We start from the raw sequence: 15,983 nt of genomic DNA, 5'->3' as shown, positions 1-15,983 counted from the left end.
AGTAACATTTTCAAGCTTAATTTTTAAAAACCAAAAAAAAAAAAAAACTAAAGTCACATTTGATCGTTTATTTATTTATTTATTTATTTTTGAAATGTGTTCTTGTTTCCAAACCAAATTTTAAAATAATTTTCATCCTTCCATAATAAACAATGGAATTCTTAGAAAAATTCAGAAAACAAAAATAATTTTTTTAAAATTAGCTTTTTTAGTTTTTAAAACTTAGCTTATTATTTAAAACACTTCAAAAAAGTAAACTACATAATAATGAAACTCTAAGACACGAGTAATGTTCATAAGATTAATTTTAAAAAAATTAAATAATTATCAAATGGAGCCTAAATAATTAGTTCCATTGATAATAATTTTAGTTTTAGCTTTATATTTTAAATGTTTGTTTCCTTTCAATTTTTTAATTATGATTTTTAATTTTATTAACGAAACACTTGAATTTCTTGTCATATTCTAAGGAGGATACCAACTTGTTACACCCTCTCCTAGATTACCTTCTTAGTCTAAGAAGAGGTGTGAAGACAACAAACATCAACCCTCTTATGACACTCACTGCCCAACCTACTCCTATAACTTGTTTCCATTGCACCTAATAGACAAATATTATACATACGTTCAACCAGATCCCCAACACACAACTCTGCTAACACAGATGCACACGCCATTTATTGAAGGATGCGTGAATACCCAAGTGAAAACGGATCAGATCCCAATTATTCTATTTTACAGAAATGTAAAAATTCAAAATACATAACCCATATGCATTCTAAAAATTATAGCATGCTATAAAGAATTTTGAAAAGAATTAAAGGGATATGAGTTACTTACGCTTGAAGACACAATTCTTCACATAATTCCTCTCCGAATACAATCTCAAAGAACTCTCCTTGGAAGTCGAACACGCCAAAAAAAATGCAAAAACCAACTCTAAACACCACCACAATGTAACCTTGGTATTCTCTGTAGGGTGGAGAATCCATGAGAGGGGTGGGCTTCATGTTAATTTTGGTAGAGGGAAAGGGAGAGTTTGAGAGGAAATTTTCAGAAAATTATCATATTGAGAGTGGAGTTATCGTTCTCTGTGTCAACCAAGGAGAAAAGATTATCCCCTAAAAAAACTCACTCCCATAATTAAAGATTGAGAGAAATAAATGGAGGGAGTTACATAACTCCTTCCCTTAATTAAATTCAAAATTTAAAACTAGTTTTTTTAAAAAAAATAATTTAATATATATTTATATAATAATTAATTTACTATATATAACATATATCAAACTATACGTTATATCTAATATAACATATAACAAATAGTTTATATGATATCATATATAATATAACATATATTTAATATTATCTCAAATAAAGCTTTATATTATAATATATTAAATACATTATATTAATTCATATATAATTAATTCTCTCAATTAATTTGAACAGTTCAAATTAATCCAAAATTAATTCGATTCTCAATTATCCCAATTGACCTACCGAATGGACGTTATGGACCTATAGATTGAAACTCAAATGGTATTTGGTTAATTAATTAAACTCTTTAATTAAATTAACCAACTTTCATTAACTGACGGTCACTCCGTTAAACATTGATAGTTACACTCTTCGCACTACAAATATATTTTTGTGTTCATTGGATATAACCGATCAACGGTGCATTGGCCCTTCACAAATTGCTCCTAAGTACGGTTGGACCAAAACTACCGTTTTTCCATGTAGTCATATCTAACTTCTTAGGTATCATCGATCTCTCTAATGAACAATAAATCATAGTCCAACTATGATCAAATCCCTCTTGGGCTAAGAGAGGGCGTCACATTATTCAAGTCCCAGAATCAGCTTTTAGAGAGCAATTTCTCTACTTACTCTAACTATAAAAAATGAGTGAATTCCTTCTTGTGAAGTTGCGTCCCCAATCCCCAATCAAACAAATCCCCAAAATGGAAGGCATATTGACTCGACGATACAGGCCACTCTCACCTATGCAAATTAAAGGACCGCCTTCATAGACAAAAGTTCACAACTCACTTAGAATTCAAGTCAAGTCACCTATGGTCATCCCAGTGAAATGTAAGTCTCTTCTATCAACGATGGTATGTAGCGAGACTATTTATTTCGTGGTCTGGTCTTATACAAACTCTTTGTATAAAACACCTCTGTTCACATATTTCCACATGAATGATCAAGATCAGATCATTTGTAGCACTTTACAACAATTGTAGCAACTACAAAACGGACCATGTTCGTTGTGTCACCAGAGTAAGGTACCCTGCCTTAACCACCTACTACAGACCACTTAGGTTATCTTTTAAACATGATCTACATGTATGTCTCCACATACATGTTTAAGTTATAAAAGAAAACCTTGGATCTTAGTTTATTGGTTTTGTGGGTTAATGTTAATAAATGTCAAATAAAATATCTCTTATTTTATTAGATAAATAAATTATTTGTACATTACAAATACAAACTATTGGACCCACGAGATTTAGGGCATCAACCCCAACAATCTCCCACTTGTCCCAAAGCTAGTGAGGTGTACATCATAAAAGTCAAACTATTATAAAAGTACACAAAAATAAGAAACTAGGGCATACAATACGCGTCTAGTATAAAATCTCCCACTTGCCTAGACTAGATGTGGTTTGTCTCATAGACTCATACTCTTTAGGTGACCCTCAAACACCTTAACCGTGAGTACCTTTGTAAACGAATCAGCAATGTTGTACGTCGAAGCTATCTGCGTAACGATCATGTCCCCTCGATGCATAATGTTAAAGCATGCGTTTGAGAAATCACTTTATTTCACTTAAAACCCTACCTTTTAAAGAAAAGGGACTAGGCATTAACACATCAAGCTACTCATATTAAAGCATGCGTTTGAGAAATCACTAGATAAAACCATGATATGAACAAGTAAACACAATGTTCTTCAAATAACATGTGTTGAAAAATGTAACGACCCGACCCTCTAGGACTTAAGTTAGGCCGTTACTAAAGACATGCATGCATGGAACTTAAAACGACACTCTTTTATGGTGAAATAAATGCTAAATAAATAAGGTAAGTGCAAAAGGCTTTCATTAAATTCAAATATTAAAAACAACAATAGGGTACCCATAAATCATAAATGATAATAAATAAGTCTAAAAACAATTCTTAATAGTAAGTTTCAGACATCAAAACTGAAAATTAAGAAAAACATGAAAAGAAATCTAAATCTCATGAGTGGAAGCATAAAACTAGTCCCAGTGGCTCGATCACGAATTCTGCTTGTCCATCGTCGATGCATCTCTACCCTTACCTGAAACAATAATATGAGAAAGAATGAGTATAAAATACTCAATAAGTAACCTCACTACTAAGGTCAGGTTAGGCATCTATGTCCTCTAGATGCCTATCTCTGGTGGAACATATAAACTATCCTAGTCCTCATGGGATACATACATACATGAAAAACTGAGTTATATTCTACTGTAGCTAAATATGCCTACTACCTCTGGTGAATCCCGAAAGAAACACAATCTGGTAAATCTCGAAGGAAACACAAACTGGTGAATCCCGAAGGAAACACAAACTGGTGGGCATTCTAACTAATCAGTAAGATCACTATCACAATCTCGACATCACAATCTCAACATGGTTCTATAACATACATATACATCTCATCATCATGATTCTACAATATATATATATAAATTTCTTTATCATAGCTTTATAACATATGTATGCATCTCATCCTCCTCAGATTCAACAGGATCTCCAATAAAAATAATATACTCAAATCATACTAGTATTCAAACATCTCTATGCGTAACTAGCATTTAAAACTCTCATATCAGCAAGGCATACATAAACATCAAACTATCAATATATCATCAGTAAATCATATTTGTCAATTCCTAACTCCAGTCATTTCAAACCTCAGTCAATGAAGGCAGACATAAATATCATGTTAACTGACAATCCTCAATAAATCATAATTATCATTTTCGGGCACTACGACAGTTCCAGTAGTAAGATTACTTACCTCAACTTGGTAAAAAAACGCAAAACAAAATCTCCTTAGAACTTCTTTAGCACACTTGAATCAACCTAAAGTTGTGGTTTGGTCCAAGACAAATTCCAATACTCGATTTAATTAGCCAATCGATCTTCACCAATTTTCTGCAAAACAAAATGGTATCTAACTTGATGGTCAATGCCTCAAAACTTCTAAACTTTGAATATAAGTTTCAAACCAAAGAGAGGTTACTAATTTAACCCAAAATCAAATGGGTGAACTTCACCTCTCAAATTATAAAGAAAAATAAGTCTTACCCAAGGTTTTCCTCAAAATTCCAGCAAAGATCGGGGCAATGGCGGCCAACGGCGCGTCGACTTGTGGCTGCCATAGATAGGCAGCCTGTGTTGCTGTCGGATGGCATAAATTGTTTAGGCTAGCTGCTGGTAGTGAGAAGGTCTTGCATGAGGAGGTTTTGCGAGAGTGGGAGAGAAGGGGAATTTCTAGTTTACAGAATTTATTCGGCAGCGATTACGAACAAATCAGAGCTTCAAACAATGATCCAACCGTTCAAAATGAAACTCTATATGTCTCGAACAGACTGACTAAATTTGAGCACGATCCAACAGTTCAAACTCTGGCAATCGACAATTTTGTGGAAGTTGTCGCTGAAAAACCGAATTGCTTTCTCCCCAATTTTTAAGCTCTTTTCACTCTCATTTAATTTCGAAAAAAAATCTCAATCCTCTTTTTTTTTTTTCCAAATTTTGAAAAGATAAATAAAATATTTTATCACAATATCTCCAAAATCTCCAAAGATTTTATTAAATTTAGAAATCAATTAATTTTTCAAATTATCTTAATTTAAGTTTCAAAAACCAAAATTAAAGGGCATAAGATCCATTAATTTGATACAAATTAAATCCTTCCAAATATTTAAATCAATTCAAAACCACATGAAATTAATTATCTCTTTTAATTTTTTTTTTTTTTAAGTTGGCCCTAAAATCCAAAATCAAAGGGAAGCAAAATTCAATATTTTCAAGATAATCAGTTCGAATATCTAATCAATTAAATTCAATTTAACCAATAAAAGTTTTTCAATTATTTCAATTTAACCCCAATTTTCCAATGAAAGGGAAATTTAAACTCAATAATTTTAGATAATTAACTTAAATTTTCCTGAAATTCAGGATGTTACAAAAAACATCATAGAAACCATATGGCTTAAATCATGAAAATTAAGTTAAGGTACAATCCTTATTATAAAAAACCAGTCACTTGTCGTCTTGTGCCACTCTCCCAAGGGTTATAAGCTTCTTCTGCTTGCATTTGTCCTATGACATGAAGAAGCACCCTAGGTTAACATTATTGGCTCCCTTTTGAGCTTAACTCTAGTATTCAAGCATAGCATTACACTTAGAACTTCCTTACAACTCACCAACGTCTAGCCTATCATCAACATATCACCTACACTTAGTCATTTGGCTTGCAACTTGGCTGGTTGGGTGCTAAACACACGTATATGGGCGTTCAAGTAGGCATTAGGACACGCTCACTCTACTTAGGCATTGGGCACGTGTTGGCGCTACACTTAGCACAACTCGGTTGATGGCATGCCTCCACCCACAGCCTCATGCCTTTCCTTACACACACACACACTAGCCAATGCTTGTGCATGCCCACGCATACCATCGCCAACACTTGCGCACGCTCATGTACACCTCCGCCTAGCCAGTTGTTTGTTTGTCCCTTGGTTGCAGCTGCCTGCTTATTCATCCATCAAAATTCTAAATTCAACTTCCAGCCTTAATAATTTAAATTCCATACATTATCTCACAAATTTTCCTTCTAAGAACTTCTTCCTAATCATCTTAATTCTCTTACCTTAAAATTTGAGCCTCTAATTCCTCTTAGTGATCTCGATTCGTCTCATCTTTCCAACTTGCTCAAATGATCAAGAAACTTAGAACACTTGTTGGATTCTTCAAATTTCAGTCCCAAATCGTGGGAATTTCTTCTTGACAGTCTAGGATTACCTTCAATACTGATTGAAGTTCAATTTGGCAATAGCTCCTCCCCTTTGGCACGTGAAAAATGAGCAAACTTTAGCTTTTCTTCACAACCTTCTATTTATACTAAGTTGTGCATGTTTAAGGGGTCTAAATTGGTGCCACCTAGGCCACTAACCTTTGATTAATGCTCCTAATGATGCCACTTAGCCCACTAACCAACTGATTAAGCTAAGTGCTTCATTTCTATTTCGACGTATAGGGCTAACGTCTATACTAATCCCTTTCTCAGCCAACACACACACATGGCCATCGCCCATCACCTTGCCTTAACGCCTTTCTTCACGCCTTGGTTGTTCATCCTAGCCAAAAATAACCTCCACTCAACAACGCTTAGCATCCTTCCAAGGCGATGTTGCTTGCCAACGCCAATGCCTAAGCCCTCAAGCAGCCATACTTTGTTGCTAACCTCTAATCCTCACAGCCAATGCACACCTTGCAGCTCACACCTTATGCCTCACCTCGACACCTCCTCAGCACACACTTGGGCTCTTAGCTGCATGTATATTGCCTCTCCTTGACCAAATTAAACTCTTTTCAGGCCAATGTGTGCCTCTTGCTAGCCACGGCCAATACCAACACTTGGTGCTCATTATAACCTCTAACATAGAGCTTTAATGCACTCTTCTTACTACACTTAGCCGATTCTCCCCTCTTGGGTTCCTAGACGTATGGCATAACATGACTCAAACTCATAAGCCTCCATTTCCTTCTAAGTGTTGAGACTTCCCATTTCACCTGAGAGCCTCAAGTCCCATACTTAGAGACTTTCCTTTACTCTTTGACCTAACTCCACACCTAGTTTCCTTTTACTTACATCTTCCAAGATTTCACTAAGTGTTGGTTGCTTCCTCAAACTACCTGAGAGCCTTCTTTCCCAGCATTTAGAGTATTTTTCTTTCTCTTAACATCTCTACACATTCTCATAACTCACAACATATCGTGCAACTATGATAACAACAAACATAAACATGACATCAAATAGGCTTGAGCATAATTACTTAGGAAAATAGGCTCTAGGATCTACAATTTACCTTCCCCATAAAAAAATTTCATCCTCAAAATTTGTCTCAAGCTCCATTATACAAACAAGTATAGGTATTTGCTTCTCATTTGCTCTTCAACCTCTTATGTAGCTTCCTCCATTCTGTGGTTCCTCCATAATATTTTCACTAATGGAATAGTTTTATTTCTCAACACTTGTTCCTTCTTATCTAAAATATGCACTAACTCCTCTTTATCGGACAAGTTTTTCTTCAACTGCACTGGTTGATCTTGCAAAATATGTGAAAGATCTGGTACATACTTCCTTAGCAAAGACACATGGAAAACATCATATATCCTAGATAATTCGGAAGGTAGGGCTAGTCTGTACACTATTGGGCCCACTCGTTCTACTATCTCATAGGGTCCTATATATCTTGGGCTCAACTTACCCTTCCTACCAAATTTAAGTATTCCTTTCCATGTAGATAGTCTGAGGAATACACGATCCCCAACTTCAAATTTTAACTCTCTTCTACATTTATCTGTATAACTCTTCTGACGGTCGGAAGCTATTTTCAGATTTTCTCTAATCAACTTCACATTTTCTGAGGCCGTTTGCACCAACTCTGGACCCTATTAACTTCCTCTCACCAACCTCATTCCAGCAGACTGGAGTCCTACACTGTCTCCCGTACAGTGCCTCATATGGAGTCATCCAATGCTAGAATGATAACTATTATAATAAGCAAACTCAACTAATGGCAAATGCATATCCCAACTGTCTTTAAACTGCAACACACAAGCCCTCAACATGTCTTCCAATGTCTAAATGGTTCGCTCTGATTGTTCATCTATCTGTGGACGAAATATAGTATTGAAATGCAACTTCATATCAAAAGCCTTCTATAAACTGGGCCAGCATTTCGAAGTAAACCTCGAATCTCGATCTGATACAATCAACAATGTAACTTAATTTTTTAAAATGTTAGTAGAAAGATGTATAACAAAATATAGAAACTCAGGAGTGAATATAGTATTTATAAGTCTAACTTTCAAAAATGAAAACCAAAATCAAATGATAATCAATCATAGCTTCAATTTTCATACTTTGCTTTTCTAAAGTGTTTTAAAAAAAAATAATAATAATAAGTAAAGCAAGAAGATGTAAGTACGTAAGTAGTTTCACAAAATGATTATCAAACGATATTTAAATAATAGCTCTATTTGATAACAAATTTAGTTTTAACTTTCTATATTTTAGGTTTGTTTTATCACAGTTTATAAATTATGGTTTTCAACTTGTTAACAAAATATTAAAATTTCAAATCATATTCTAAAGACAAAAACAAATTTTAATTTTAAAAAAAAATAAAAACATAACTTGATTTTTGAAAATTTTAGTAAAAAGAATTGATAATATAGATAATATAGAAATTTAGTAGTGAAAATAGTGTTTATAAGCTAAATTTTTAAAATAAAAATAATTTTTTTTATTATTATTAAAGTTTGGTCCCTTGAAAGTATTTCTATATATATATATAAGAAAGATAATAAATAAAGCAAGAAGATGCAAGAATGTAAGTAGTGTTTCACGAAACAAAATGATAATGAGACAAAATTTGACAAAGAAGAAAAAACGAACCTGGGAAATTTAACAGCCGAAACCTTGTCCTGTCCTTGACTGTTTCAACCGTCATCGAACCACACGAATCATACGAGAAAGCCTCACTGTCGGGGAAACCAAAAATACACCATAAATAAAACTGGAACAAATCTGGAGATTTTATTGGTAGAATCATTCCAATCTTCAATCCCAACCATTCACATTTCCTTATAACGGAAAACCCAATAATGTCCAAGAACCTCACAATTTCCTTCCCTTCCAAATCCTCAACATTTCCCACTCCCATTATTCTCTCATGGAAAAACGATCATCAGACGACGAAGAAGAAAAGGATTCCCCCAAATCCAAACGCCGAGAGCTCGGTCTCTCCTGCATGTTAAACACCGAAGTCGGCGCCGTTCTCGCCGTCATCCGCCGTCCACCTTCTGATTTAAACTCTCCTTACATCTCCACCATCGACGACACCTACGATTCCTCAATCCAACAATCCTTAAAATCCCTCCGAGCTCTAATCTTCCACCCTCAACAAAAATGGCGAACCATCGATCCTTCCATCTACATCTCTCCCATCCTCGACGTCATACAAAGCGACGACATTCCTGCCGCCGCCACCGGCGTGGCTCTCTCCGCCTTACTCAAAATAATCAAAGTAGAAATCTTCAACGAGAAGACACCAGGAGTGAAAGACGCAATAAATTTAATAGTACTAGGAATCACAAACTGCAAACTTGAAAAAACTGACCTGGTAACAGAAGACGCAGTGATGATGAAGATTCTTCAAGTTCTAGCTGGATTGATGAACCACAGAGCTTCGTACTTGTTGAACGATCAATCTGTATGTACGATTGTGAACACATGTTTCAATGTGGTTCAGCAATCGGCGAGTCGAGGGGATTTGCTGCAGAGGACGGCGAGATATACTATGAACGAGTTGATACAGATAATATTTTCGAGGTTGCCGGAGATAGAGGTGAGGGACGGGGAGGATTCGGAGTCGGATACGGAGGATGCGGATTTAGGAGGGAGTTTGGATTCGGGGTATGGGATAAGGTGTGTAATAGATGTGTTTCATTTTTTGTGTTCATTGTTGAATGTGGTGGAAATAGTGGAGATTGGAGATGGGGGATTGGGAATGGGAGGGGGATCGAGGACGGCGGATGAGGATGTTCAGTTATTTGCTTTGGTGTTGATAAACTCGGCGGTGGAGTTGAGTGGGGACGCCATTGGTAAGCATCCGAAGCTTTTGAGGATGGTTCAGGATGATCTGTTTCATCATTTGATTCATTATGGAGCATCTTCCAATCCTCTGGTTTTGTCAATGATCTGCAGTACAGTTTTGAATATCTATCACTTCCTTCGAAGGTAAACACACTCTTTACCACCTTTTAAAAATGGGAACCCTTTTTTTTTTTTTTTTTTTGTTCACCCTCAAAGGTAGAAAACTTACTTGTAAAGTATCTTTTAGCAAATAAATTATTCGAAGACTTAAATATTTTTTAATTTCTTAATATGAGAGTAAAGAAATGAATTTGACTGGCTCAAAGGTGTTCACGGGTTAAGCTATGCTAAGACTATAATAACTTATTCTTGATAGTTGGTTTATCATACTAAATTGAGAGACAAAATTATTACCAAGTTGAAAGTACACTAAAATAAATGGCTACTTTTCATGAAAGTTCAAGGACTAAAAATATTAATTTTATATATTTATTAATGCAAAACTACATATATAAAATGGAGGCTGAAAAAGATATTTAAGTCACGGGTTGGACTTGAATAGTCTTAAAAGTATGTAGCAAAAACTTCATGATATGAAATAATATAAGAAAAATGCTTAGGTGTTGTCTGCACAAACCTAGATAATCGTCCAATTAAAATTGTCATGTTGCAATTTAAAAAAAAAAAATGTTTTCTTTTTTTTTCGTAAAGAAATGGGAGCCTAAACTACAACTAATAATTACTTATAATATAATAGATTTGTCCCACATTGTAGTATTAATTCTTAATCAACCAAAAGTACGTAGTTCTAAGCAACGAGTACTCAAGTTTTACCCTAATTTAGGTTGTACAAATCTAAATAATTGTATCACATTACTTGATACAAGCACAATTATCCTGACACCAATGAATGTTCAAATTGACTAAACAATGTTTAACTTTTATGAAAATAACAAAAATAATCTCCGAATCTTCCTCCTACAAAACATTACTACAATTTTCTAGGCTTCGAGAGAATTGAACTACTAGAAGTCAAATATATTTCCCTAAAACATGATTTTAGAACTAAAAATGATGTGCCAACTTGAACTCAATAGTTAAAACATTTGAAATTTTATTTCTTGGAAGGAATCTTCGGGGTCACATTCTAGAGAGAGAGAAAAAGAGAAACCAAATAACTTGAAGTGATCTTTTTCTATTTCATCATTCTCTGAGCAGGTTTGTTCGACTTCAATTAGAAGCATTCTTCGTCTATGTGGCGTTGAAATTAGCATCATTTGGAAACTCGACCCAAATCCAAGAAGTTGCACTTGAAGGAATCATAAACTTCTGCAGGCAATCCTCCTTCATTCTAGAATTCTATGTAAACTATGATTGTGATCCCCTTCGATGGAATTTGTTCGAGGAGATCGGGAAGTTGCTATGTAAGCTCTCATTTCCTACAGGAAGCCCCTTGACCACTTTAAATATCCAAGCCTTCGAGGGACTAGTAATTATGATTCACAACATTGCAGAAAAACTTGATAAACATAAAGAAGAAAGTTGTGGGGGCAACGGCAGTTTAAGGGTATATCCAGCTCAAGTCACCGAGTATAGACCCTTTTGGGAAGAAAAATCCAAAGAAGACTTAGAGTTGGAGGATTGGCTGAACTATGTAAGAGTAAGAAAGGCACAGAAGAAGAAGATATTGATCGCCGGTCACCATTTCAATAGAGATGAAAAGAAAGGCTTAGCATATTTGAAGCTGTCTCAATTGGTTTCTGATCCTCCAGACCCAAAAGCTTATGCTTTCTTTTTCAGGTACACTCATGGACTGGACAAACAGTTCATTGGTGAATATCTTGGTGATCCCGATCAGTTTCACGTAAAAGTATTGGCAGAGTTTACAGACACCTTTGAATTTACAGGCATGATTCTAGACACTGCTCTTAGAACTTACCTCGAGACTTTTCGTTTGCCGGGAGAAGCGCAAAAGATTCATCGCATATTAGAGGCATTCTCAGAGAGATTTTATGATCTACAATCTTCAAATACCTTCGCTAGTAAAGATACGGTATTTGTTCTTTGCTATTCTTTAATAATGTTGAATACTGATCAACATAATCCACAAGTGAAGAAAAAGATGACTGAAGACGAGTTCATCAGGAACAACAGAGAAATCAACGCAGGGAAGGATCTTCCTAGAGATTATTTATCTGAGCTTTTTCATTCGATCTCGAATAATGCAATTATTCTCTCACCACAGTCAGGTTTGCAACTTGATATGAATCCTAGCAAATGGGTTGAATTGATGAATAGATCCAAGATTATACAACCTTTCATGTTGTGTGATTTTGATCCTCGCCTGGGCAGAGACATGTTTGCCTGCATTGCTGGTCCTTCAGTTGCATCTCTTGCCGCTTTCTTTGAGCATGCAGATGAAGATGAGATGCTGAATGAATGCATTGAAGGATTGTTCTCCATTGCTAAGATTACACAGTATGGATTGGAGGACACACTGGATGAACTGCTGGCCCTGTTTTCTAAATTTACTACTCTATTGAACCCTTATGCATCTGCAGAAGAAACGCTTTTTGTATTTAGTCATGATTTGAAGCCAAAACTGGCTACACTAGCAGTTTTCACCATCGCAAACAACTTTGGAGACTCGATTCGAGGGGGTTGGAAGAACATTGTGGATTGCCTACTAAAACTCAAAAGACTTAAACTACTTCCCCCATCAGTTATTGACTTTGAAGTAGCTTCCACCTCATCAAATGATGTTGCAAGGTCAGAATCAGGAGTGATTTTCCCTTCTCAAGATCCTAAATTTTGCTCCCAACAATCCTCTGGTATGGCCAGTCGATTTTCGCAATTTTTATCACTCGATAGTATGGAAGATTCCTTAACTCTCAACTTAAATGAATATGAACAAAATTTGAAGTTTGTCAAGCAATGTCGCATTGGGAACATCTTTAGCAGCAGTTCAAACATACATGATGAGGCTCTGTTCCATCTTGGGCGATCCTTAATATTTGCCGCTGCTGGAAAAGGACAAAAGTTTAGCACACCAGTTGAAGAAGAAGAAACTGTTGGATTTTGTTGGGATCTAATAATAACAATGACCATGGCTAACCTATACCGGTTTCAGGTTTTTTGGCCTAGCTTCCACGAGTATCTACAAGCAGTTGTTCAATTTCCTCTTTTCTCTGCCATCCCATTTGCAGAAAAGGCTGTTTTAGGACTTTTTAAAGTATGCCTTAGGCTCCTTTCGACTTACCAACCTGAGAAACTTCCTGAGGAACTCATCTTCAAGTCCATAAACTTGATGTGGATGCTTGATAAGGAGATTCTTGATACTTGCTTTGAGTCCATAACAAAATCAGTAAGCAAGATTATTATTGAGTACCCAGCAAATCTCCAAAGTCAAATTGGTTGGAAGTCACTTCTTCATTTGTTGTCAGCCACTGGTCGGCATCCTGAAACATATGACCAAGGAGTCGAGACTTTGATCATGTTGATGTCTGATGGGACACATATAACACGCACAAACTATACCTTCTGTATAGATTGCGCCTTTAGTTATGTTGCACTCAAGAATAGCCCGTTAGAGAAGAACTTGAAAATCTTAGATTCATTATCAGATTCTGTAAATTTCTTAGTCCAATGGTACAGGAATTACTGTGCAGAATCAGGGAACAGTTTTAGTGTAGCAAGCAATGCAAGTAGCTCCTCATTAGACGACAAAAGTTTAGGATCTTCTAATTTTTCCTTGACTTTATTTCTCAAACTAGGCGAAGCACTCCGAAAAACAAGCTTAGCTAGAAGAGAAGAGATAAGAAACCATGCCATCGCATCTCTTAAGAAAAGCTTTGTGTTGGCAGAAGAACTGGATTTCCCCCCAACCAACTGTATTAGTTGTTTTAACAACATAATTTTTGCAATGGTAGATGATCTGCATGAAAAAATGTTGGAGTACTCAAGAAGAGATAATGCGGAGAGAGAGGCAAGAAGCATGGAGGGTACTCTAAAGATTTCAATGGAAGTCTTGACAGATATTTACTTACTATACCTGAAACAGATATCAGAAAGCGCTGGGTTCCGAACATTTTGGCTTGGGGTATTGAGAAGAATGGATACTTGTATGAAGGCTGATCTAGGAAGTTATGGTGAATCAAGTTTGAAAGAGTTAGTCCCAGATTTATTGAGAAAAATAATCACAAACATGAGAGAAAAAGAGATACTGATAAAGAAAGAAGGCGAAGATCTGTGGGAAATAACTTACATCCAGATCCAGTGGATTGCTCCTGGTATCAAAGACGAACTTTTCCCAGAAGAAAGCCTTTGAGCATGTGACATATTTACTTGTAAAATAGTAGATTAACTTTAACCAACTGATAGTTTACCATTCTTTTTGCTCTTAGAAGGTAATCGGAGGAATTTTTCTAACTTTTATAGGATTATTATTAAGGCATCAAATCAAATTCTGCCAACTGTTTTCCTATTATGTTATTAATTTATCTTAGGATTAGAGTGTTCAGTTAGAAAATGTGATCACAATTAGCGAAATGATTTTACAAACACCAATTATCACGAAAGTAGCATCATATTAAAGGCAGACTCATTAACTCTCTCTCTCTATCTATATCAAGGTAGAAAAAGATTTCCAATGAAGTTCCCGAAACATATTTCTAGGAATGAACGCTACACTTACAAGACATTTCTGGAGATGAATATTCCAAAAATAATTTACAAAAGGGAATGGAGAGTAATCTAAGCGAAGAAACCTACATTTCTCTTCATGTATAACTCTTCCATCATGACGATTGAATAAAAAAGCTCAACTAACTAAAGAATTCTAATATGCAAATGCAGGCAGTAAAATTTTTATCTAAAATGTTCTTTTATATTTCAATAGGTATTTCTGAATCAAAGGATACGATCGTAGATATATTGTGTACTTCCAACGATCGTTGATATAAAGAGTACTTCCAAAATAGCAATGAAACTTAAAAGAATATCAAGATATATCATCTAATTCGATAAAAATATAACTTATATGAATACACGTTAAACTAAAAGGAACGATTTACAGATTAATCAAGTAGTGTGTGATTCTTATTAATTAACTAAACTTAATTCAATTGTTCATTGATCGATTGAGAGCTAGAGAATTCGTTCTACATCTACGTTTAATTTCTACCTACGCTACGCATACTTTTTTTGGAGTTACAGCATACGAGAGATCATTCTTTCACACTTATTTCAGAACCAGAATCAAGACTAGACAAAAATCAACTCCACAACTACTAAAAACTCAGCGAGACGAGATAAAATGAGCTTAAAAAGGATGAAAATGAAGGAATAAGAAGGAAATCCTCGACAAGAATGATTATAGCGATCTACAGAGTTAGGCTTCAATGGATACCTAGCATGTTCTTCAACTTTGTCCATAAATGCACTCAATAGACCAGAAATCTGATCATATCTTCTTCCGTTCTTCCTCCGCAAAAGCCCTAAATATGCCATTTCCAACGATATCAGCTTCTTTTATTCAAATGCAGTTGAAATAGGAGAATCTTCGAGTTGAAGAAACCCCAATTTCATGAGCATTGCCGTGAACCAAAGAATCGTCGAAATGTGGAAGAGACGGAACCGAACTCAGACCCGAATGGAACAAAAGGCGGGGAAATTTGAATTCCATATGTGATTATTTATACCATCTCTTTGTCGTTTTTAAAAATGGGTTTTTTTTAGTACAAATAGAATTGGTTAAATTATAATTATATTTCTAATAAACTATAATTTAGATTAAAAAACACTTTGATGATTCAGAGTCTTTATACCTTAAAATTTTTATTTCTATCATTAAAAAATTTCATCCAAATTAAATCACTTTACGTAATGATTTAGTTTTTATAATTTATAAATTTATTTGGTTTTGTTATCAGTTTATCAATTTATATACACGATTTTTATGCCTAAAAAATTTCATAATGGACTAAATTATTACAAATTATAAAGTATGAGAACTAAATTACTATTTGCTAAAATTTAAGAACTAAATTATTACAAT

At 35.0% G+C, this 15,983-nt stretch overlaps 1 protein-coding gene and 1 long non-coding RNA gene across 2 annotated transcripts; one reads left to right on the top strand and one right to left on the bottom strand.

Moving 5' to 3' along the window:
* Positions 1 to 3,102: 3,102 nt before the first annotated feature.
* LOC150035805 (uncharacterized) lies at positions 3,103 to 8,860 on the bottom strand. Its single transcript, XR_016530033.1, has 4 exons — positions 8,729 to 8,860; positions 4,345 to 8,033; positions 4,055 to 4,191; positions 3,103 to 3,328 (listed from the first exon to the last, which is right to left on the bottom strand). It is a non-coding gene; the product is annotated as an uncharacterized LOC150035805 (long non-coding RNA).
* A 144-nt stretch (positions 8,861 to 9,004) lies between these two features.
* On the top strand, positions 9,005 to 14,400 carry GNL2 (GNOM-like 2). Its single transcript, XM_039033833.2, has 2 exons — positions 9,005 to 10,072; positions 11,147 to 14,400. Exons 1-2 carry the CDS (start codon positions 9,006 to 9,008, stop codon positions 14,253 to 14,255), a joined length of 4,176 nt encoding a protein of 1,391 aa, XP_038889761.1. The 5' UTR covers position 9,005; the 3' UTR covers positions 14,256 to 14,400.
* Positions 14,401 to 15,983: the final 1,583 nt, after the last annotated feature.

This window comes from Benincasa hispida, chromosome 6 (genome assembly GCF_027475165.1).
Source record: "Benincasa hispida cultivar pf3 chromosome 6, pf3_genome.v1.1, whole genome shotgun sequence".
Lineage (NCBI taxonomy): Eukaryota > Viridiplantae > Streptophyta > Magnoliopsida > Cucurbitales > Cucurbitaceae > Benincasa > Benincasa hispida.
Note: the sequence above shows the minus strand (reverse complement) of the source record. Positions and strands in the feature narration are given on the sequence as shown.

What these genes read in the sequence shown, in the direction of transcription:
- GNL2 (XM_039033833.2), top strand. Translation starts at nt 9,006, where the DNA reads ATGGAAAAACGATCATCAGACGACGAAGAAGAAAAGGATTCCCCCAAA. An exon ending in ATCTATCACTTCCTTCGAAG is followed by an intron (nt 10,073 to 11,146) that starts GTAAACACACTC and finishes TTCTCTGAGCAG; the next exon opens with GTTTGTTCGACTTCAATTAG.